General features: G+C 41.2%; 2 protein-coding genes across 2 annotated transcripts; both read left to right on the top strand.

Annotated features, from left to right (window-relative positions):
- The first annotated feature begins 1,130 nt into the window (after positions 1-1,130).
- cab39 (calcium binding protein 39) lies at positions 1,131-18,051 on the top strand. Its single transcript, XM_061781820.1, has 9 exons — positions 1,131-1,385; positions 4,015-4,170; positions 4,290-4,454; positions 8,897-9,015; positions 9,262-9,430; positions 9,938-9,997; positions 10,258-10,323; positions 15,232-15,375; positions 15,762-18,051. Exons 2-9 carry the CDS (start codon positions 4,057-4,059, stop codon positions 15,948-15,950), a joined length of 1,026 nt encoding a protein of 341 aa, XP_061637804.1. The 5' UTR covers positions 1,131-1,385; positions 4,015-4,056; the 3' UTR covers positions 15,951-18,051.
- Positions 18,052-18,367: 316 nt separating this feature from the next.
- On the top strand, positions 18,368-24,971 carry LOC133482127 (integral membrane protein 2C-like). The gene is made up of 6 exons (XM_061781821.1): positions 18,368-18,565; positions 20,335-20,484; positions 20,611-20,799; positions 21,162-21,272; positions 23,758-23,908; positions 24,031-24,971. The coding sequence occupies exons 1-6, from the start codon at positions 18,473-18,475 to the stop codon at positions 24,120-24,122; spliced, it is 786 nt and encodes a 261-aa protein (XP_061637805.1). The 5' UTR covers positions 18,368-18,472; the 3' UTR covers positions 24,123-24,971.

Here is a 24,971-nt window from a genome sequence, read left to right as displayed (position 1 = left end):
CTCTGTGTTTTCCTCTTCTCTTTCTGCCGAAGAACCCGCTTTCCACCTCTTCTTCTTCTTCTTCTTCTTTGACTTCGACTTCGACCCACAGTAGCTGAATTTCCAACAGCGCCCTGCAGGTTGACGGCGCCGGTGGCGGACGTTGTTAACCCGGGCCACGACCGATCCGGTATGGAATTCTTTGGATGAACGCTCATATTTGTTTGGCAAGGTTTTAAGCCGGATGCCCTTCCTGACGCAACCCTCTGCATTTATCCGGGCTTGGGACCGGCCTACAGTTTGCACTGACTTGTGCCCCCCATAGGGCTGCATTACACAATAAATAAATAGATAAATGAGTAAAATAAGTAATGCATAAATGCGTAAAATAAAAAGTAGTATATCAGTTAAAAGCGAAACCAAACAAGTGAGTCTTGACCCAACCTTTAAAACCATCAACAGTCTGTGCGTTCCTGATGCCCCCTGGCAGGCTGTTTCAAAGGTGCGCGCCATAATGGCTGAAGGCAGCCTCTCTGTGGGTTTTTGTTCTGGTTTTTGGAACAATTAAAAGGCCACTGCCAGAGGACCTCAGGATCCGTGAGGGTTGATAAAAGGTAAAAGCAAATTGGCTAGATATGATGGCCCAAGACCATTGAGACATTTCAAAACAAATAAAAGAACTTTGAAAATTACCTCATGTGGGATGACGTGGCTGTCTTCTTTCCTCAAGGAGGCAAAATAATAATAATAATAATAAGCGTAATATGTTTCACTATCACGATTTGTGCTTATTGTCTCAAAAAAATGTCAATAAAAACAAAAATTACACTGCAGAACATGTCAAATGAGGAAACGTCCTCTCCTTCTGCACGTGACGTGTGCCAAAATCTGGCTGAAAATCAGAAAACGACTGAGTTTATTTTGGGGGGAATTTTTTTTTCTGTAGACATCATTTGTAAGTCCCGAACAATATACACAGTATTAAATAGGTCCTTAAAGAACATCTCAGAAACTGGTACTTTTACGTTTACACGAGGTTGACTCAGTACTGTACTTCCACTTTTACCAGTCTTTATTTTGTTTTTAAACAGAATGTATACTGCTACTTAAGTACAGAGTGTGAGTACTGACCAAGAGTTTTCATTGCCACCCGCCATGACTGCAATAGCAGCAGTCAGCCAGAGGAGGCGCGAGAGACACGGGACGGTGACAAACTGGCTTGTGCTAACGCTAGCAGCCGGACTGCGGACCCCTGACAGTGTCAGCGTGCGTACTGGCCACACAACTAACTCGAGTACCAGCAAGAGGGGGACGACGACGCGGACTTTTTTGTTTCGAGGAGGGCCCGCGTCGCCTTTTACCGACGTGACGAATTGGGGGAAACGAGCATAAACGCCGTTCACGAGGTAATCTGCTGCATTACCAGTGTTCCCAATTGACATTTGTGGACGATAAGATTATATTGTGCGACTACATCAATGTAGCTCGTTGCGAACGGTTTAGCCTTATTGACATTTGACTCGACGACGTTTGGAGTGTTTTATTAGCACATCTTTAGCATGGTGTTGTTTATGTCAAGCATGGACTTGACTGTGCGAGCGCAGCCTTCGCCAGGCCTGGCCGTGCTAAACTAGCATACCGTCGTCATATTATTGACGTACGGCGGGGAATTAACTATCACAGTTCGCGTTTTGATAACGAGTGCTCTTATTCACATCCATGTAGTGAAATGGTTGGGAAGCAGTAGGCCTGTCCTAGCCCCGATAACACGCTACACGTATTCACTCCTAAGCCAGCAGTTTGGTGAGCTGTGATTGAAGCCTAATAGGCCGCATTGCCTTGCGAATAGATTCCAATTTCGCTGCCAAATCAATTTGTACTGGGGGATACGCTTGCCACGGCTACGCGTTGATGCCGTGTCTTTTTTTGCAACACAATGAAGAAGTCTGCATTGTGCCAGTTTCGACCATCACAAAGCAGGCATGGTCGAAGACAGATGGGAGGTGCTCAGCGTCATGTTACCAGCTGCTAAAGGGGCCGTGGGGGGTTTCATTTATTATTGCCCCCTGGCTTTAATTAACGTTGTCAGTGAGCCCTGCCCGTCAAGTAAATCACCTTAGTACCAACTTTGAATTCGAGAAAGATTATAGTAGATGCACTTGTCAGTTCACTTCATTAGCTAGCCAATGTGACCAATCTAGTTCGGGACTTATGTATATGTGTGTGCATATATATGGAGTTTGCAGTGGTGGAGAACTGCACTGCAGCCTACTTAAGAGCTGTTTTAATGGCGTGCTACCTTATTTTTATGTTAATAGTTCTATTATAATGCAGTAAACCATAATAACAAATGTCAAATCAATACAGCTCCGACATTATATGCTACAACCGTTGTTGGATCTCATTATTATAGTTCATGTGTGCTGCACTGTTTACTAGTTTGCATTGTTGGTGTAATCTATCTCGGCCAAAACCTTGGCTTATTGTCTACTAGAAGTGTTTTCCTCAAGTGAATCCATTTTGGGTGGTAATGTTTGATCCCTCCAACATGACAAGTAGCAGTCATTGCAGCAGCAGCTGATGGAACCTGCCATATGCAATGCCTTCCTATTTGCGTCACTGATAGTGAAGCAGGTCAGGAGCAGAAAGGCTGCCTGCTGGATATGTTAACAAGCATTAGCTGGGGTGAAAGACGGATTTGGCCACCTGGCAAACTTGAGGTGTTTCCAGATTATTAACGGTGTATCATTAAGCAACCTTCTCATGGCCAATCCTCTTGAAACCAAGACTAGTATGTGTTTTTTAATATGAACATTGATGGTGCACAACACGTGTGATTAAGATATTAACCACTTTAAAACCTAAAGAACATAAAACAAATATTGTTAAACATCAAATTTTGGCACATTCAAATACCGCTTCATGAACCATTGGAAGATGTCTGTTCGGCAACCATCTACAACCATGCGTTTCTAGTTCCATTGATGCTCCATGAGAATCATATTTACCTTGAGGCATCTATGAGTCTTCATATTGCATATTGTTATCTCACCTTTCATGAGACTGGGATTATCTATTTTGGCCACCAAACAGGTCCTTTTTAAATTTACAACAAAGATATGGGTTGCCATCTAGCTAGCTATCTTGTTGTGAGTCTAAAGTAACTGGGTGGGTCAGGGGCCCGTGTAGATAAGAGACCTTGTTTTGTAACTCAAGTGAACCAGCACCAGTGAGATGGGGTCCTCACAGCTGTTTGTTACAGCTGTTTCTTTTGGTCACATGATTCAGGTTTCAGAAGGAACACAGATATTAACACAAGATGAATGAAAATTGTAATTGTATTAATTTAGTATGTTCTATGTGTTAAATAAAATATGTGAGGATCTTCACATCAATTGTTCAAGGGTGCGCGTGGCTTAAAATCTACTGGAGAGGTTGTACAACAAGATACTACTGTACTTACTGTGTGAACACAAGTATTTCCTCAAATCAGTTTGACAAGATTGGACTAGTATTAGAGCTGAAGGAGGAGTTTTCAACCATTACATGACTTGTTTGCCTCTTGACACTCTACGAAGCAATTTGAAATCACAGGATTAATGCTGTTTTTATATTTCTATTTCCTTCAGGAAATAAATGTATATGCTCTCAATTGAATTATATGATTAAGGCAGTCACTGATCACAACATTAGGCACACTTGCATTATGTATACGTAAGAGCTATGTTTAAAATGTACTCATTATGTGCTGACGGTCTTGCATACATGCATAAATACCTTACATACTGGAGCCCTACATGGTGTTCTTTATCCAGTGTTATCATTTTTTTCAGCCTCTGTATGAACATGTCTGCTGTCACGTCTGCATGGAATCATTTGAGAGAGTCACCCGGTAGCCTCTGTGTATCGTTTCACAGGGTTTTGCAATTATCTCCAACTTGTTCAAACGTGTTGTCATTGGCAGAATGCTACTTTCATGCCCTATAAATTGGCTTGATTGCAACTTCTTTTCCATGTTGACATTTGACAACTCAGGTGGAGCGCGCGCTGCCCAGTTTCTCGTGGTAACCCACCGCCATGCCGTTCCCCTTTGGCAAGTCCCACAAGTCGCCGACGGACATCGTCAAGAATCTTAAGGACAGTATGACGGTGCTCGAAAAGCACGACATTTCTGACAAAAAGGCTGAAAAGGTAGGCTGAATCTAACACAATTACTCCTGTGCTTTTGGGCATATTGTCTGTTTGTACATGTATAGCACTTTTATGCATTATGTAATAATTCAGTATTCACGTGCATCTTATATATTCAGGCTACAGAAGAGGTGTCAAAGAGCCTAGTGGCCATGAAGGAAATCCTGTATGGGACTAATGAGAAAGAGCCCCAGACGGAAGCAGTGGCCCAACTCGCTCAGGAGCTCTACAACAGTGGCTTGCTCAGCACACTGATAGCAGACCTGCAACTCATTGACTTTGAGGTAAAAGATTATTGCTGAAGAAGAAAACGCAAGTACCCAGCTATTGAGAATGGCTATGTATTTGACAGTGCATGATGAAGTTGTATGTATCATACATGCAAATCAGTCGCCTTTTGGCAAAATTCGCCGTTTTGAACTCAAAATAGCCCATTTATGTAAATCCTATATATCCGAGATAGATTGCTTGGGGGAGGGGAGTTGCCGTCACTGACGTTATAGGCTGTTTCGTACTCCTTGAACGCTGGCAGCTAGATCCATTCCACACATCCACCATTCACACACAGATGAATACTACTCCGCTGCGGACTAATATGTGGCCTGAGTTTTCGCCTGTGCGCTCGCAGTCACAGGCGTTGACGAGACCAGAAAAAACTTCTGCCACTTCTGCTGTTGCTACGTTACAATGATCTAAATGTCGCTCGCTACTTTTATTTATTAATTATTGCTTATTTATCAACTATTTCGCGTGCGAGACTACGACTTCGACTTCCACATCGGGCGCTGTTTGCGCCATCCAATTTCAAGTTCACCAATCAAAAGAAAGTCAAATGACCTCACACATTGGGCTTCCCGGACACAGGTATTCACACTAGATAAGCCTCCCCCGCTGACCGTCGTGCCTACGTGGTGGCCATGTTGGGAAGGTCGTCGTTACCATGAAGGCAACGGTGTGCTACTCGTTTACATTTAGATGAACAAAAAACAGCTTTCATGTATTGTAGTATTTGTCTGGCACTGTCTGCCCAAATGTAGATATTTCAGCCCACTTATAACTTGAGGAAAGACCGTGCAGTAAATTGTAGATGTTTTTTTTGTAATTTTGACTGCGCACACACAGACACAGCATCAGAATGTGTACCTTCACATTTTATTTTGTATTTTTATTTTTTTTTTAATTTATGTTCATGCTGTGGTACAAAAAAAAAATCAGAAGTTACTCACTATGTACTCAGTACGAGTAATAATTTCATTGCATACTTTTTACTCAAGTAATTTTTGGGAGGACTACTATTTACTTGAGTCACATTATTGTCACGTAACAGTACTGTTACTTGAGGACAATGTTTGGCTACTCTACCCACCTCTGGAGCGGACATCCTCTATTGCTACTCTTACATTTAAGCAACATTTTTGCTCATCAGATCAGCTAGTGTGGTATTTGTTGCGCTGGTCTTTTGTATTTTCACATTGAGGTGCTGCGGGTCAGGGCCCTGGTTGTGGTCCCAAGTGGAACCGCGAAGCACACGTAACATCGGTGACAAGAGCTGATCTGCTAGTACATTTTGTATTAATTAGGAAGAGCTTTGTCGGTGGAATTCTTTCCCATTCTTGCTTGATGTACAGCTTCAGCTGTTCAACAGTCCGGGGTCTCCGTTGTCGTATTTTACGCTTCATAATGCGCCACACATTTTCAATGGGAGACAGGTCTGGACTGCAGCCAGGCCAGTCTAGTACCCGCACTCTTTTACCACAAAGCCACGCTGTTGTAACACGTGCAGAATGTGGCATTGTCTTGCTGAAATAAGCAGGGCCGTGATATCCTTTACACATTGATGTCGGTTTTTGATGCAGTGCCGCCTGAGGGATCGAAGGTCACTGGCATTCAATGTTGGTTTTCGGCCTTGCCGCTTACATGCAGTGATTTCTCCAGATTCTCTGACCCTTTTGATGACATTGTGGACCGTAGATGATGAAATCGCTAAATTCCTTGCAATTGTACATTGAGGAACATTGTCCTTAAACTGTTCGACTATTTTCCTACACACTTGTTCACAAAGAGGTGAACCTCGCCCCATCTTTGCTTGTGAATGACTGAGCAATTCAGGGAAGCTCCTTTTATCCCCAATCATGGCACCCACCTGTTCCCAATGAGCCTTTTCTTTCACCTGTGGGATGTTCCAAACAGGTGTTTGATGAGCATTCCTCAACTTTCTCAGTCTTTTTTGCCACCTGTCTTAGGAGTTCAAACTAATGTTTTTCGACATTCGTTGTCACTGTTGAGAGAAAATTCTTATATTTTTCAGCATTTTATTTGCCTTATCTGCTTATTATATGTTTGTGTTATTGTTTTAAATATTGAATATGAGTGTTGTTAACAAAAGGCTTTAATAAAAATTTTAACTACTCTCTAGCTTCTTTGGTTTTCAGTACAATGTTTTAAAACTGGCTATTTAAAAAAAAATTGTGATAAATCAAGATCGGACGATATAAAAAAATAATTGTGATCTGTGGTCTAGTGTGTAGTGTAGAGATATGTTCAGGAATAATGAAGTTGTACTGTTTTACTAATTTGAAGCTGTTTTTGGATCAGAATTTCTATCGGCGATATCACACAAAACGCCTGTTCTCTCCTCAGTGACAGCATTCAAAGAATATGAATAGATAAATAACCTAAAGAAGTTCTTTAAAACATTCAGACCTCAGAAGAATTATAAACAGTGGAGTGACGGTATTCAGAGTGTTCATGGAGAAGTTGATCTGGTGATGTAATTAATAACATGTAAACAGTACATGTTGCAGTTGTAATGCAAACTTACCAGCTGTGGTGTCACTAAACAAGCACCAGAAGTTTCTCGGATGCACACAGGTGGATGAGACGGCGTTTCTGACTCTACTAAAAGAAATTGTTGTAATATTGTCTTTGCGCTGTCGTTTTTTGACATTGATTTCTTTGATCCCTAAAGTGCTCACTTTTACTAAGTGAGCCAAATGAGACGCTTCATCTGTTATCATCTCATATATCACATTAACCCAACAAACCTGCGAACACACCCAGAAGACAGTAGTAGGTAATTTCAAGACATTTGCTAAGTGTAACACAGTGTTTCAACACATTCCATTTTCAGCATGCCTAATCAGATCATTGCAACTGCTGCAACTTAATGTAGGTTTTCAATGTTATTTTTTTTTCATTGAACTTTAAGTGCAGTAAATTTGAATTAAATCATTTAATTAGTTTTTAAAATGTTCTATATTTAGGCGCAGTGCTAATTCAACCTACATAATGTCAAATGGGCTTATATTAATATTAAATATACTTTTTCGGAATGAAACTTCTGTCATCATTTTTGATGACCACTTCGGCCTTCTTTGCTACTGTATTTTAATGTTGGTCATGATGGTGGTATTTGGAAAGCTATTTTTTGGGGGCGGTAGTTCTGGTGTAAAAAAAAGTTTGAGAACTCCTGATAAACAATGGCTGCCGGGTGGGATAAAATGGTCCTGCTTTTAAGTGGACGCAAGAAAAATTTCAATCTATTCGTCCATCCTCCATGCACCTTATCCTGTGCCTATCCCAGTTGGTGCTGTTGTCTCAAGGGGAGAACTTGTATGCATTATGTGGGTGTTTGATAGGTAGCTCGGCCCACCTCCTATTGTTTGACATTGAACAACACCGTGTTGTTACATTGAACAACACCGTGTTGTTACATTGAACAACACCGTGTTGTTACATTGAACAACACCGTGTTGTTACATTGAACAACACCGTGTTGTTACATTGAACAACACCGTGTTGTTACAATAATCACCGCTAGATGGCAGAAGAAAACCGCAATGATTATAGGTATGGCTGTAAGTGTAAATGCTTGCCTGTCTCATTTCTTGTAATAATAACAGTAATTCTTGGTGTATTCTGTCATTAAAATGAAATGTTGAGTCAAGTCATGGTGTTGGGAACATGTTGATAATGACACTGTCTCTGTGTTGATGCATATCAAAGCTCTGTTTCTGCCATGTGCCACCAGAGCAGCTCCCTGGTGCTTCCCTGACTCATGCACTTGTGTCATCAGTAGCAGTGTTGTGTGATCTGCCACTTCTTCTTTCACCTTCCCTCATACTTCCTGCTGTTAGATTATGGTTGAGAAATATGCATCACAAAATACATACATGGAAGTGTGTGACCATGCTGTCATCTTATTGTTCTGCATTTCTACCTCATTGGGTTGTTGGTTGAGGAGTGTGTTGTAAAAATGTCTTCATTGTACTGTGCTTTATCAAATGTATTTATTAGGGCTGCACTAACAATTATTTTGATAATCGATTAATCTGTCAATTATTTTTTTATTAAACGATGAATTGGATATATATTTTTTTATTTCCCTTCCTTTATTCAAAAACAGGATATTATTTCAAATTAACAGTGCAGAAAATGCACGAACATAAATTGATTATGAGTCAGTTAAGGGTTAGGTTGCTAAAATGTCAGAAAATAGGCACAAATGTTAATCATAAAGCAAAAACATTTTCGATTAAACACAAAGATGATCAGTCTGCTTTCATGACAAACTACAGAAATTAGATAAATTCAGAGGATTCAGACAATTTTTAATTTAACAAGGTCTCTAAACGATCAAAATAGTTGTCGATTAATTTGATAATTGATTGTCGATTAATGGATTGTTGTACCTCTAGTAATTATTGTTTTTGTGTTTTACACCCAGGGCAAAAAAGATGTAGCTCAGATCTTCAACAACATTTTGAGACGTCAGATTGGTACTCGGACACCGACGGTGGAGTACCTCTGTACCCAGCAAAATATACTCTTCATGTTACTAAAAGGGTAGGAGACATTTCCAGGGTCTACACAAATAAAAAAGTAATGTGGTAACAACTTCTCAAATGACCTGTAAATGGTTGATGTTCCTTAAACAATAATTGTCTAATGGCTCTGGCAGATTTTAATTTGTTCTGAGATGATGATTGACCACCAAAATTGTGAACAATACATGTGCAACCATACTCTGCTGTATGTGTATTTGTAGGATTATTGCTTGTTGTTCAGTGAGCCTGTTATTGTGCTGTGCAGGTACGAGTCTCCAGAGATTGCCCTCAACTGTGGGATCATGTTGAGGGAATGTATCCGACATGAACCACTGGCCAAAATCACACTGTGGTCAGAGCAGTTTTATGACTTCTTCCGATATGTGGAGATGTCCACGTTTGATATTGCCTCAGATGCATTCGCCACTTTCAAAGTAAGGAGGCTGCATTGTGATACTGCACACCCGCAAACATTTCATCATTTCCTGATGTTTTTCTTTATGAAATAATTTGAGTTCTGAAAGGTTGTCACATTAACAGAAAGTTGCTTGACATGTTGAGTGATGCATACAAGACCCGTTGCAAAGTGAACTGGAGGTTAAAATATTCGCTATGATGAAGACCTCTGTAATTGTATCAGTCTTACAATGAAAGGTCAGTTTAAAAAGTCAGGTAACATTATTGTTTCAAATTCAGATACTTATTTTTTGTGAGGTCACAGTTTTAGTTGGACTCATGTACAATTAATAATTATTTCCACCAATATGACTTCTGCACTGTAACCTAAAAGATACTTTACGATTCAGATTTATCAATTACAGATATTTTGTTCTCATCTTTTCTAAGGTGTTTCTCCCCCACCCCCCCAGCTGTCTAAACAGAAAAAATGTGAGCAGACAGTGTCATTGTCAAGTCTAAATTTGTTGTGAATTTGATTGTAGGACCTCCTCACAAGACACAAGCTACTGAGTGCAGAGTTTCTGGAACAACATTATGACAAGGTAAGTGTGCTATGTTTCCTTGTCTGGTTGTTATGTGCGACATTGATCCATGTTAAATGTGCAAGTCATCATCATAATCATCATCATCGAGGGAATAAATTGTGTACATTTACCACTCAACTTCGGATCCTTAAACACTAAATAATTTCCTTTTCTTGTCAGTCATATTGCTGTTAGTGCTGCCTTAAGCCATTTTTTGTGAAACTATTCCTTGACCAAATTGCTCATCAGCATCTGTTCTGCTTTTCTCCCCTCTGTAGTTCTTTAGTGAATACGAGAAGTTACTCCACTCTGAAAACTATGTGACAAAAAGGCAGTCTCTCAAGGTAAGAGCATTGACCCCATACCATAAACAGGTCTCACAGAGGTATTATTAGGAATCCCACTCGCGCTCTAGACAGGACATGCCCCGCTGTAATATGATTGGCTCCTGCATCACGGGAAGAGCAGGCTATGTAGTGTAATGAGATCCTCGTCCCAAATATCACATTTGTACAAAATACAAATCAGATGTTTGGTTATGGTTTTGTTAAGGGTTAGGGTTGGGGTTAAGGTGGTTAGGGTCAGTGGGATTCAAATTAAAGCTGCCACACTTTTGTCACATACAGTACGTTTTTTTCTGTCTGGAAGAAGTAGTGCGTTTTCTACTGGGATACAGCAGCCAGTAATATTGGAGTAGGGAGTGTCCTTCCTAGAATACGAGTGGGATTCCTCATAACGCCTCACAGAGCTATTTAATATGGAAGTCCATTTCCGCCACTAAAAACACACTTGACCAGTAAAAAAAAAAAAAAAAAAAAAAAAGTATTATTTTTAACAATGCACGAAGGCCGTTTCTGCAAGTAATTTTTTTATTTTTTTATTTCTTTGTTCACAAACGGCGGAGCCTGTTTCTGCCAGCAAATTTTATTTTTTTTAATGAATGTATGTATGCTAGCAACGTGTGGGGGAGTTAAAAATAAAGTAAGAAAAATCACTGGCGGAAACAGGTCCCGCCATTATGAGTTAAAAAAAAATACTGGAGGATATGGGCTTTTTGCCAAGTAAAAATCTGTTTTTATATATATATATATATATATATATATATATATATATATATACACACACACACACACACATACACAAATACACGCACACACAGTGGGGCAAAAAAGTATTTAGTCAGCCACCAAGTGTGCAAGTTCTCCCACTTAAAAAAATGAGAGGCGCCTATAATTTTCATCATAGGCATACCTCACCTATGAGAGACAAAATGAGAAAAAAAAAATCCAGAAAATCGCTGTCAGATTTTTAAAGAATTTGTTAGCAAATTATGGTGGGAAATAAGTATTTGGTCACCTAGAAACAAGCAAGATTTCTGGCTCTCACAGAACTGTAATTTGTTCTTTAAGAAGCTCCTCTGTCCTCCACCCGTTACCTGTATTAATGGCACCTGTTTGAACTAGTTATCAGTATAAAAGACACCTTTCCACAACCTCAAACAGTCCCACTCCACTATGGCCAAGACCAAAGACCTGTCAAAGGACACTTGAAACAAAATTCTAGACCTGCACTAGGCTGGGAAGACTGAATCTGCAATAGGTAAGCAGCTTGGTGTGAAGAAATCAACTGTGGGAGCAATTATTAGAAAATGGAAGAGATACAAGACTAGAGTTTACACTTTACATCTGATCGGCCTGATCGGTTTCAGCCGATAATTAACATTTTATGCTGATCGGCTTTAATGTCATCATTCGCCAATCCGATCAATGACATCATTGTTCGGCTCCGCAAAAGACATTTACCTCGCGTCGCTATCATGTACAGTATATTTGAATTGAAAAGCTAGTTTATTTTTAGCCTTGTCGTGTGTCTTTTGACGTCGGACTGTAAATATCTGACAACCAATAGTTATTTAAAAAAAAAAAAAAAACATGTCGGCGGTGTGGGACAGACAACATGTAATGCGTGGATCAGACTACAAGACAAATTTGGTGTTTCACGATTGCACTATGTCAGACTACTGCAATAAAATCATGTATTCCGATACCACCGCGTCCCGTCTTTTATGATCACTGAGCTATCTTGTCAACTCATAAACGTGACCGGATACAGTCGTTACCATGGCGACGATATTGCGATGTGTGTATTATAAGAACAAAATGGGGAAAAACGTGTGCTGGTGGTCACTGGTGCTCGGGAGATTACGTTAATTTAAGGCTTGCTTGAGGTATGTTCACGTACTTTTAAATGCCTCGCAAGCAGACAACAAAACGTTATGTAGCCTAGCAAGCTAGTGCTAGCACGAACGGTTGTGCGTAAACATCCCGGTGTGTTTTCAAATTATGCTCTAAAGTTTCGGTGTGTGAAGTAATTTAATAAAAATAAAGTAATTCAACTACAGTAAGTTAGCTCCCATTATTTCTGTCATGTTGCAGTGTTGGTTTGACCTGACTGATAAGAATACATGAGCTAACTAGAACAGTGATTTCCAACCTTTATGGCGCGAAGGCACATATTTTACAATTGGAAAATCTCACGGCACACCAACAAACAAAAATGTCACAAAAGTAGATGCACAGTAATTACTGTATGTACTTTCTGCCATCTAATAGAAGAGCATTTATTTGTTCTGTCTGTCACATTGCCTCATCATAAATAGAGGAACAAAGATACATTATTTCTTGTAAATTTTTAATAATTTTTTGACCAGTTGGTAAAATTTTATAATTTCCAACAGCACCCCTGAAGATTGCTCATGGCATTACTAATGTGCCATGTGCCACGGCACACTGGTTGGGAATCACTGGACTAGAGAATGAATACTTAAAATACTCAGTATACAGTTCACAAGTATATACAGTAAATCAACAAATCATTTAAATAGAAGCATTGCTTCAACTTGTGATCGGATCGGTTATCGTTTTTTAAAACTCGCTGATAGGTCCCAAAAATCCTGATCGTGTAAAGCCTATACAAGACCACTGATAATCTCCCTCGATCTGGGGCTCCACGCAAGATCTCAGTTTGTGGGGTCAAAATGATCACAAGAACGGTGAGCATAAATCCCAGAACCACACGGGGGGGGATTACCATCAGTAAAACACTACTATGCCAGGGACTCAAATCCTGCAGATACAAAGGGTATAGACCAAAGAATTGAGATTAACTTTTGTTATTGACCAAATACTTATTTTCTACTGTAATTTGCTAATAAATTCTTTAAAAATCAGACAATGTGATTTTCTGGAGTATTTGTTTTTCTTTCTTCATTTTGTCTCTCATAGGTGAGGTATACCTATGATGAAAATTATAGCCCTCTCTCATCGTTTTAAGTGGGAGAACTAGCACAATTGGTGGCTGACTAAATACTTTTTGTGCCACACTGTGTGTGTGTGCGTGCGCGCATATATACACATACACACACACACATCTATATCTTTTCGGCTTGCCACAGTGTGTCATCCTTTTCCATGTAAGCCTATCTCCTGCATCCTCCTCAGTAAAACCAACTGCCCTCCATCCTCATCATCCTTCTACTAATATACTGACTCTCTCTCCTCTGGATGTGTCCAAACCATCGAAGTTTGCTCTCTCTAACTTTGTCTCCAAAACATCTCACCCTGGTTGTCCCGCCGATGAACTAATTTCTAATTTTATCCAACCTGGTCACTCCGAGAGAGAACCTCAACATCTTCATTTCCGCCACCTCCAGCTCTGCTGCCTGTTGTCTCTTCAGTGCCACTTTCTCTAATCCGTACATCATGGCTGGCCTCACCACAGTTTTACAAATTTTACCCTTCATCCTAGCAGAGACTCTTCTGTCACATAACACACCTGACACCTTCCTCCACCCGTTCCAACCTGCTTGGACCGGTTTCTTCACTTCCTTACCACACTCACCATTGCTCTGGACTGTTGACCCCAAGTATTTAAAGTCCTCCACCCTTGCTATCTCTTCTCCCTGTAGCCTCACTCTTCCCCCACCACCCCTCTCATTCATGTACATATATTCTGTCTTACTTCAGCTAATCTTCATTCCGCTGCTTTCCAGTGTATGTCGCCATCTTTCTAACAGTTCCTCCACCTGCTCCCTGCTTTCACTGCATATCACAATGTCATCTGCAAACATCATGGTCCACGACGATTCCAGTCTAACCTCATCTGTCAGCCTATCCATCACCACTGCAAACAGGAAGGGGCTCAGGGCTGATCCCTGATGCAGTCCAACCTCCACCTTAAATTTGTCTGTCACACCTACAGCACACCTCACCATTGTTCTACTGCCCTCGTACATGTCCTGTATTATTCTAACATACTTCTCTGCCACAGTACAACAGTTCCTCTCTGGGTACTCTGTCATAGGCTTTCTCTAGATCCACAAAGATTGTGTCTTTGTGGATCCTTTGTGCTCCTTCTGACCTTCTCTGTACTTTTCCATCAACATCCTCAAGGCGAATAATGCATCTGTGGTACTCTTTCTAGGCATGAAACCATACTGTTGCTCGTAAATACTCACTTCTGTCCTGAGTCTAGCCTCCACTACTCTTTCCCATAACTTCATAGTGTGGCTCATCAACTTGGTTAAGTTGACTCAACTCCTCTATAGTTCCCACAGCTCTGCACATCACCCTTGTTATTAAAAATGGGCACCAGCAAACCTTTCCTCCATTCTTCAGGCATCTTCTCACCTGTTAGAATTCTATTGAACAAGCTGGTCAAAAACTCCACAGCCACCTCTCCTAGATGCTTCCACACCTCCACAGGAATGTCATCAGGACCAACTGCCTTTCCATTTTTCATCCTCTTTAATGCATTTTTCATCCTCTTTAATGCATGTCTAACTTGTAACAGAACATCCTACCTGTGGGGCATAGCCACTAATCACATTATAAATAACACCCTCAATTTCAAGTTTCAGCCTCATCACTCGATCTGATACTCTTTTCACCTCCAAGACATTCTTAGCTAACTCTTCCTTTAAAATAAACCCTAATTTATTTCTCTTCCCATCTACACCATTGTAAAATAATAATAATAATAAATAATTTCACTGGCAGGAATGGGCTTCCATTATTTAAAGGTTTGTTGTATTGTTGTTTTTTGTTTTTTTAGAACCATCCCGTTATTGTGAGTACCATCTAGTGGTGAACGAGCACCCATTGTTTTGTGTTTTCTTGCCAGTCGCTCAGACCGCATACAGTAAATAACTGAATTGATAAATTGTCATCTGTTTTCTCACTGCAAAATGACAGTTACTGGGAGAGTTGCTCCTTGACCGGCACAACTTCAGCATCATGACCAAATACATCAGCAAGCCAGAAAATCTGAAACTCATGATGAATTTGCTACGTGACAAGAGCCGCAACATCCAGTTTGAGGCGTTCCATGTTTTTAAGGTAAAATACTTCTGAGGAAAATTCAAAACATTTTGACAGGCAATACAATGCAGTAGGCTCAGCATATATTATGATAGATTTAATAATTTGAGATGTTTTTCTAGCCATCCATTTTCTGTACCGCTTATCCTCACCATGCATGTTTTTGGGCTGTGGGAGGAAACCGGAGTAGCCGGAGAAAACCCACGCGGGCACGGGGAGAACATGCAAACTTCACACAGGCGAGGCCGGATTTAAACCCGGTCTTAAGAACTGTGAGGCAGACGTGCTATAAGTTTAGATGGTTGTCATAAAATAAAATAAAAATAACACAAATTAAACCTAGGCATTGTGGGTACCACCCACAGCACACACTTGAACGTGTTCTTTTCTGCCTCCTGTGTCAGGTGTTTGTGGCCAACCCTAGCAAGACGCAGCCCATCCTGGACATCTTACTGAAGAACCAGGCCAAGCTCATCGAGTTCCTCAGCAAGTTCCAGAATGACAGAACAGAAGACGAACAGTTCAATGATGAAAAGACCTACCTGGTCAAACAGATCCGGGACCTCAAGAGACCCACCCACCAGGAGGCCTGAGGCAGGGTGCCAAGGACAAGGAGGGGGCGGAGCCACCATTTCTTGGCTGCTTAACGGACCCATCAACTGCTGCTGTTCTGGTCTCTGAACAAAATTTCAGCAAACAAACTTAAGACAACAAAAACATGGATTTGAAGTTGTTGGGAAGTTGCCAGCCCATCAGTGAACATTGTTCATTGTGTATTTCTTTTCCCCCCTAGAGTTTTTGTTTAAAGGAAAACAGTAGATGCTGCTGCTTTCATGCACCTTGAACCACATATGGTCCAATAACACATTTGTCCATCATAAACAAGTCAGTTAACCATGAAGGCAGACTTCTAACTTGAGACACGCATAGGAAGTCAAGATTTTCAGTCTTACTGAACACTCGTATAGCGTTTAACAGCTACAGATTCATACACACCCTCAGCAAGAATATGGCCTCAAACTTTTATGATGGAAATGGTACGAGAAACATGGTTACCTTTTCCCGCATGCCTTGGAAGGTGACAGATGGGTGTCTGCACCTGATGGCGGCGCTGCTGTGGCCTGACCAGTGTGGCTGTCATGTTCAGCGGTCCGACAGTTACATGCGTCAATGCCTTCATCAATACAGTGTGTGGCGACAACTCTGATGCCATGACACGCGCTAGTCTTGACCCCCTGTGAGCTGTTAAATGACCCAGCACTGAAAATACTCAAGCGAAGGAAGAGAGATGTAACTAATGAAAGCTCCAAAGTCCTCCTTCTGTTCTTTTCGTAGACAGGGAGAACATGTAAATATGCTTTTTTTTTTTCTTTGTAGATTATTTTTTTGTTAACCTTAACATAGGAATATATTATTTGTATTTACCTTAAACATGAAAGTTAATGGTAATCAAATTACTTTCGAAACCTTAAGTGAGACAAGTGTCATTGTTTTTACATTTCATTTTACTGCTGAAATGGTTGCTGGGTTTCTTGTACGTAACTTAAAGGGCAGCTCCCAGTTAGCTACCCATATTTAACAGTGGTGACAAATTCATTTTTTTGCCATGGGCTACATTGTAGTAATGGTTTCCCTCAGATGGCCGTTTTGACTGTGAGCCCATATAAACATCATCACCTCATTATTACATATACAAGACAAATTGACGGACAACTAATTGGTGAGTAAAAAAAAAAAAAAAAAAAAAAAAAGTTCACTATTCAATTTATTTTAAAAAAGGGATTGGTAACGAAAATGCTAGCAATGTCTCAAAACTACTAGAAGTGAAGACAATTTGCAAATTTGGTATTTTAGCAAGAAACATCTCAGTGCACATGATCGACTTGTGCGTGCCACATAAAATGATGTGGTGTGCCGGGTCTGGACTCCAGGCCTCGAGTTTGACACCTGTGCTATAAGATATTAATAAAATGCACAAAGAATGAAACGGAATAATAGAAAGGGATCAGCTTGATTTGTCAGCACTTTGCTGGTTGGATGGCTCTAACATCACTCCTGGATAGGAAAGGAAGGTTGAAATCAGTAACCAATTCCCTGCTTAGTAACTAACTAACTAAATTGGAGATGAGCACATGTGCACTGAGGTGTCCCCACTCCTCAATATCAATGATTTGTATTTGCCTCGTCATCCTGACCTATGGGCTTGTTTCTTGGGAAGTGCTTTTACGGTAACTTCAGCAGGACCTTGGTGGCTTTCTTAGGCCCTCGTTTTGTAGTCATTTAATGGAATATAATGCCAGTACAATGAGTGTTACACATTTGTGGCTAAGAATATACTATGAGCATCATGGTTTGTCCTTATGGTACTATAGACAAAGCTATGAGCAGAATTGCAATGAGTTGACATCGTCCACATAGTGTCAACTATAGATTCAAACAGGTCAGAAAGGTCACAGCACTGCTCACTCAGAGCCCAGCTCCTCCATGCACATTGAACATGCATGTTCCTACACTGGCTGTGCATGATGCTGTCCTAATGGTGTTCTACTGGAATTGTTAATTTAACAACTTTGAAATGTCACATTGAACTTAGCTTGTATGCAGCTTTTGACACCAATTTCAGCATAAAACTTTCAGAAGTGTCAAAGGCCCGAGCCCTATGAGAATAAAGGGGGAAAAATGAAATATGATGAAGCTGCTATCATTTTTTTTCTCTACTAAGAAACCAAAAACTAATGAGGTACTGTTAATCACGAGAAAGAATGTACGCAGGTAATGCTCTGCAACTGGATGTCGGGTAACAATAGTCCTTCATAAATGCTGTGTATTATCGCTTGCAGTAGCGTAGAACTGTACTGCAGCACATGAAGTTGGCGTTAGATTTATTTTAGATATTTTCAATTCACCAATGCATGGGATCATTAAAACTGAATCACTAAATGCACAGTGTAAGAAAAAAAAAAGAAGATGCGCCCTTTAAGAGTGGAAAATGTGAGGGGAGGGGGAACAGCCCACTTCCGGCGGGGAGAGAAACGGAAGGGAAAGCAGTTGAGCGGTGACACGGTGGCCCTTCTGAAAGGTGAAGGTTTTGTTTGTGGCCCGCCATTCAGCAAACATGGGGAAGATCACTTTCCAGCCTGTCGCGGGCCAGAAAGGAGGTCAAGAGAACGATGGCGACAAGAACAAAATCCTCATCCCCCATCCGATGGTGAGTTCAAGTTCCTTGTGGTTGTTCGATTGTAACGCGATATGAGGGCGCATCGTGTATCGCCATTTGGTTGAGTACAAAAGCTGCCGGAGCTGTGATGCCTTCCTCTTATAGTGCGTTCATTTCAGCCTCCATTCGTTTTAGGGAGTGTGGCAACCCGTCAACGAAATAGTATTATGCAGACGCTAACGCGCAAAGCCAGTCATTTGCAGAGATCGATCTAGTGATATCATATAGTGCAGTCTTTCTTTTCCGTAGATCTATTTATTGCAGTCTGTCGACAAGGATTTACCACAACATCTAGATTAGACCTGCACACGTTGACCATAGGGCAGGGCTAGAAAACTGCACCAGCTTTTTGCTGACAAGATGGCAGATGCAAGTGCAATTGAAGTGTTCACAGGAGCGCAGACATCAGCTGGGTCTGGAATTGCAAGGTGACGATCGACGGGGAATGCTGCCAAACTGCAGTGCTTTGTGTGCCGCTGACTTTGAGACAAACGGGCCCCGTGCTGTGAAATAAAAGATGCGAGAACACAAAGGGATGCGTGTCACACAATGTGTTCTGTCCAAATGTTCCCATTCAGTGTGTCACACCGATTAGGACCCGACGTGTCGGCGCTGGCTGCACATCTTTTCATCAAAAGCATCAATAACTCAACACAGCCTGGTGCATTGACGAAGATCAGACTAACAAGAACAGATGCATGTTTGCAATAACCTAGTTTATTTCGATTGCAAGCTTTTATGACCTAATTATTTACAGTCTTTTAACATTTAGCTGTCTTTATATTACTCGATGCAAACAGCCAGCAGCACCAAGTGCTGCGAGTTCAAGTATAGCAGATGATCTATTACATAGTGACACCCTGCCAACAAAGGAAGGGTGCTGTGGTAGTGGCAGATGGGCTGCGAGACTGGAGGCGTCGGCGCTTGATTCACACCATCTCAGTCGGGTTCTTCTTTGCCAAGTCCGCGCATCACTTCCTCTGGTCCTTGCAGCATTCCGAGCCTGAGACGGGCCTGAAAATGGAAATTTACTTGCACGAGAAGCGTGAAATATTAGAAACACTTCTTAGCATGACACAGTATATCCCCCAACAATCTACAATAACTGTTAAATAAATCCTAACTGTAAATTAGTAGTATACATGCAGTGTCCTTCGGTTATCCTTGCTCTCAAGAAACGAGAGACATGTGTAACATCATTTTTAATAAATAACAAGGTGCTTCTCGCTCACGGAGTTCTCAAAATAAGTGCAAAGCAAGCTTGTTTATTTGTCACTCCGAGTAAAGGTTTACTGCAAAACTGACATAAAACAAAAGACAGTCAAAGGTTTTCTACTTCAACACTGAAATGGTCAACCAGGGGCAAAGGTGACACATGCTGGATGCCATTTTAGCCAGGCCCAGCAAAAGCAGCAAAATTGAAATGGTGAAAAACAGTTTATCGCTATTTCTCCACAAATGGGTAGTACACAGTTGCACATATTTTCACCAGTTATCTTCAGGTCGTTCACATTCGGACTTGCCTGCCCTGTATACTGTAAAAACGATTGCTTAAAAAAGTGGGATATACAGTAGCTGAGGAGCAAAAGATAAAGCTCAATATAGCGGGGGTTCGCTGTTTCTCGGCAGTGGCTAAATTTCAGTCTATTTAGGCACTCGGATATTCTGTCACTGGTGTCAATGAAGTTCAGTGAGACGGAAAGTGTTTGATGGAAGGTACCTGCAAATGTTCGATGAGTTTCATTGAGTGTGTTTCCCAGGATGAGGAGGAGGATGAGCTTGTCCTACCATTGCGCTCCAAGAAGTCGCCTCTCAACGGGCTGTGCTGTCTGACGTTCGGCCTGGTTGTCTTCATGGCCGGTCTGGTCCTCGCCTCCATCTACGTGTACCGCTACTACTTCATACCTCACGTGGGCCACCTTTTTGTCTTTCGTTACTGCAAAACATGTATTTAGAAAATGGGGAATTAAACTATGGGTCTTCAGACTACTGAACTTGAAGAACATTTCCTGGCGTGTGCATGTGCTTGAAAACAGGCCCCAGAGGAGAACTTGTTCCATTGCAAGGTGGTTTACGAGGACTCCGTGTACGCACCGCTGCGTGGGCGACAGGAGCTGGCGGAGAACGTCGGAATTTACTTGGCCGATAATTATGAGAAGATCACCGTGCCCGTACCTCATTTTGGAGGCAGCGATCCTGCTGACATAATCCACGATTTTCACAGAGTGAGCAGACATATTTTGATTTGTGCTTGAATGTAAACTTTATACGTGTCATCCAATAAAGTACGTTGAGCGTACAGTAGTTTATAAGGATCAAGAGTGCTTTAATCTTGTTTAACCTGCAACTTTTTCCTTTGAGTTATATTCTCCCCCAATGTTTTGGTTAGTTTCCCCCCCAAAAAGTTTTAAATTTCAACTAAGTTTCAGAGTTTTAACCATTCTTCCAATGTGGATTGTAAAATATGTGCAACATTACCAAAGGTCTGCTGCCAGCATGTCTGAAGTATGACTTCAAACCTTTTAAAAACAGTTTGAAGCCATTTATTCCTTTATCTTCATCTGCAATAAGCAGCTGTCTTTTGCAGGGATTGACCGCTTACCATGACATTGCTCTGGACAAGTGCTATGTGATTGAGCTCAACACCACCATTGTGATGCCCCCGCGCAACCTTTGGGAGCTGCTCATCAATGTCAAGGTAATGCATTAATTGTATAGATACCTTATGTTGATGGGTAGGATGGTATTTTAAAAGAGACACACATTTTTGTCACAATTTAAAGTAGTTCCCAGGTCTCTTAAAAAAAGGTGTCCAAAAGATAAGAGAGTTACAGTACACTTAATATCCACTGATCAAACTGGTTGAAATCACTGTTTTGTGGGTGTGGTTCTGACGACTGGGGGTGGAGCTAAGACACTGCAACGAAGCAAAGGCTGCGAGTTACTTTTTTGGACCGAGACTCCCTCCAGAGCAGTAGGTGCTCACGGCTCCGTGTCTAGATGGAAAATGAATCTACCACTAGCTAATTTAACCATACACCACCTCCCATAATGTGAGTGCCCATAAAGATTTTATTGTATTTTTCGCTCATGGAAGCAGCACTTCATCACCAAGCCACCCAATGACACTTTGTCAATTAATGTAGCGCATCCGTGGATGTAGCTGACACATGGCCAGACACAAAAAGCCCCCCCCCCCGCCGCCACCCAACTCTCCGCTCACCCTGAATGTGAATGTTAATGGTTTGTTTGTTTGTAAGGCTTGACTTACACTGCATGGTTCAAGTGACACAATTCCAATTTTGTATTCTCAAGTGGCGCTACTTGGATATGTATCATGGCAGCATAAAGCGAAAAAAAACCCCACATGGAATCAAATATCCTCATATCAGAATCAGGCCTCTTCCAAATGTGGATAAAAATCATGTGTGTATCGGATATCTGCTGATGCGCATGCAGCGTGAGCGCACAGATATATGCGATGTCAATGCGATGACTGATCAGCAACGTGTATACACCGGCGTCTGCTCGAACATCAGACGAAAATCTCAAAAACAATGAAAGCATAGAGCAGTAAATAGGCCAAAATATCCTTCATCAGAAGTGTGTCGATCCTTAAATAAGGAAATTACCATACTTTCTCGTCTATAATGCAAATTTCCCCCCCAAAAGACAATAGTGCGCATTATACATAGGTATAGGGGCAAATGGAAAAAAGCGTTCACATTTTATAAATGTATGCCGCCATCTAGTGGTTATGAAAAGGCTGTACACGTTCATTCCAAAATGCCACTGCCACCTAGTGGTTATAAAAAAGTGTAGCCTGCACTTTCATTCCAATATGACAGGGGTACGTATGGCTGCATATATGTACAGTTGTGCTCATAATTTTACATACCCTGGCAGAATTTGTGAAATAGTTTTTTTTAATGACTGAACAACAACCATCATCAATTTCTTTATGGTTGTGTTTTGTTTAATGAAAATGTTTTTTTCTGAAATGCTTGACCGTTTGATTTGAATGCCATCCATCCATTTTCTGAGCCACTTCTCCTCGTTAAAATAAAATTAAGTGTTTCGCCTGGTCCTTCATGTTTTCTTTCAAGAATTGTACCCATCTTACAAATTTCAAGTTTTCCAGAATTTTGAAGTCAACTTGGGCGTGCGTATTATACAAAGGTGCGCGTTAGACATGAGAAATTACGGTAATAACCGACGTGACCAATGACGCAATGAGGAGGTTACCCATTTTTAAATGAGGGGAACAGTCAGCCCAGGCCAACTACAGTATGTAACGTTTAACATTCATATTATTTATGTATTCGTGTGAGGACAAGTGGTCCAGAGAATTGATGGATGTATTAATGTTTAATTCTGTCCTCACGCCATGGTGTTGACACTTGTTTAATTATATAGCTGCAATTTGGCCATTTTCACATGGTTTGTTTCATGTGTTCTGTAAATGTAAACAAGCCACATCTGAAATGTGTCACTTTACATGTACATGGAAATAGATAAATTGTACATACGCGTTCAATTGGAATGTTTGGGTGCATGGACCTGCAGTGTCAAACCAGTCTATGTGCCTTGTGATTGACTAGTTACTAACCCGTCAGTCAATTAGTAAGTGGGTTAGGCATGTAGAAGATGGATGGGTGGTTGGGCTAACATTAAGGCACTTAAGTACTGTTGGGGTGCGCAGGAGTTGCTTTCATTGTCACACAAAGCAAACAATCGCTGTTGGTTGCGCACTGTTCCCCTGCTATATTGTGGTTTGTCAACTTTTTTAAATGGGTTTTTACAGAGCCCTCGAATAATATAGAGCCACATTTGCAGATGCATTTTCAACAGTTTATTGAACCCTGGGAAAAACAGGAACATACGAACACAATGAGTACATGCATCCAGGAGCTGATGTCAGCCACCGCTCACGTCCACACAATCACTAGTAGACTGGCCCCCGTCACACGCCACTCCACCAGGCCCCACCTCTTAAAGGCGCACACACAGACACTACAAATTAAGTCAAATATTTTCTGTACATTTCATGCATAGTTTTTTGTGAGTTCAAATATGTTTACAGTGTGTTTAATATATTGGAATAATACTATTGTGGGTGGGTCAGGAACGTATGCCCCACGCTTAAGGGTGATTCACTGCGTTTTCTTGCTTGGGTCCTGTAGAAAGGAACATACCTGCCTCAGACCTACATAATTCATGAAGAGATGGTGGTAACCGGCAAAGTGCACAACATGCGTCAACTGGGACCGTTCATCTACCGCCTTTGCAACGGGAAGGACACATACCGCTTGAACCGTCGTGTCTCCCGCAGACGTAAGTAGCTTTAGGTGTATCACAAAAAGTTATCTGGAGGTCATTAAATTAGTTTTGGAATGTGATCAAAAGTTGAGCCCGGGATCTCAGCCCGTCTGTGTCTCACCACTTTTCCCTCACAGGCATCACCAAGCGAGAGGCAAAGGATTGCCACAGCATTCGTCACTTTGAGAATACGTTCGTGGTGGAGACGGTTATCTGTGATGAAGTGTGAGCAGGATGGTCATAGGTTGCCCCCCTCCCCTCCCCACCTAAGGCCCATCCTAGTCACCTCCCCGGCTACTGTAGCACCCTGTGGATTTGATCATGCTGCACTTTACCGTTAAGTTAATGTCCTATCTCCTTCTACATCCCCTGCTTATTTGCCCGTTTTTCCTCTGGCAAATAATTGTCCCAACAGATGATGCAATAATCCGCTGCTGGTTCTCACACGATTTCCATGTAGCCAAGGCTTTTGGCCTCTGTCCTTCGAGACTTCTATGATGGTTACTGTTGTTAGGAGTGACGACTGTCTCCATGTGTTGTCAAAGTGACCCCCCCCCCCCCCCCTCCTCCTTATCTGTGTGTTTAGTAACACGTTGAGCTGCACAAAATGGGAAATTCTTCTTTTTGGCACATAATCATGTCGCTTCTCCATCTCTGTACTGTAAGATCAAACTAGTGACAAATATTTGGTTGCATTTTTGCTTCTGCTTGTCCCATCTTTAATTTGCTGGTAAAAGGCACTGTGTGATAAAGAAGGTATCATTGGGCACAACCTCCACCACTGAAGAAGTCAAGAGGCATACTTGCCCATCATTTTTTTATGTAATGTATTTAAATCAAGACATTTGCAAATCATTTAAAATAGTACTATATCTGTTTTCCCCTTGCATGTGTTTTAGCTATTTGATAAACTGTTTTGTAAGATGTATAACGCCTTAGTCCAGACTCAAAGACTGGACTAATGTTATTACTAATATAACAGATGGGTGGATATTATTTGATGTTAGATAAATAAAACTATTATCTGTATATATTATCTGCCTATGAGATCTTGTCTGTGAATAAAGTTTAAAACGTC

The sequence above is a fragment of the Phyllopteryx taeniolatus genome, chromosome 8, assembly GCF_024500385.1.
Source record: "Phyllopteryx taeniolatus isolate TA_2022b chromosome 8, UOR_Ptae_1.2, whole genome shotgun sequence".
Classification (NCBI taxonomy): Eukaryota; Metazoa; Chordata; class Actinopteri; order Syngnathiformes; family Syngnathidae; genus Phyllopteryx; species Phyllopteryx taeniolatus.
The sequence above is the reverse complement of the archived record's forward strand: the minus strand, read 5'-3'. Positions and strand labels throughout refer to the sequence as shown.

Bases quoted from the DNA above. Each gene is read 5' to 3' on its own strand.
- cab39 (XM_061781820.1), top strand. From the start codon at position 4,057: ATGCCGTTCCCCTTTGGCAAGTCCCACAAGTCGCCGACGGACATCGTC. The intron at 4,171-4,289 runs GTAGGCTGAATC...TTATATATTCAG, and splicing joins CTGACAAAAAGGCTGAAAAG to GCTACAGAAGAGGTGTCAAA. The intron at 4,455-8,896 runs GTAAAAGATTAT...TTTTACACCCAG, and splicing joins TGCAACTCATTGACTTTGAG to GGCAAAAAAGATGTAGCTCA.
- LOC133482127 (XM_061781821.1), top strand. From the start codon at position 18,473: ATGGGGAAGATCACTTTCCAGCCTGTCGCGGGCCAGAAAGGAGGTCAA. The intron at 20,485-20,610 runs GTGGGCCACCTT...GCTTGAAAACAG, and splicing joins GCTACTACTTCATACCTCAC to GCCCCAGAGGAGAACTTGTT. The intron at 23,909-24,030 runs GTAAGTAGCTTT...TTTCCCTCACAG, and splicing joins CCGTCGTGTCTCCCGCAGAC to GCATCACCAAGCGAGAGGCA.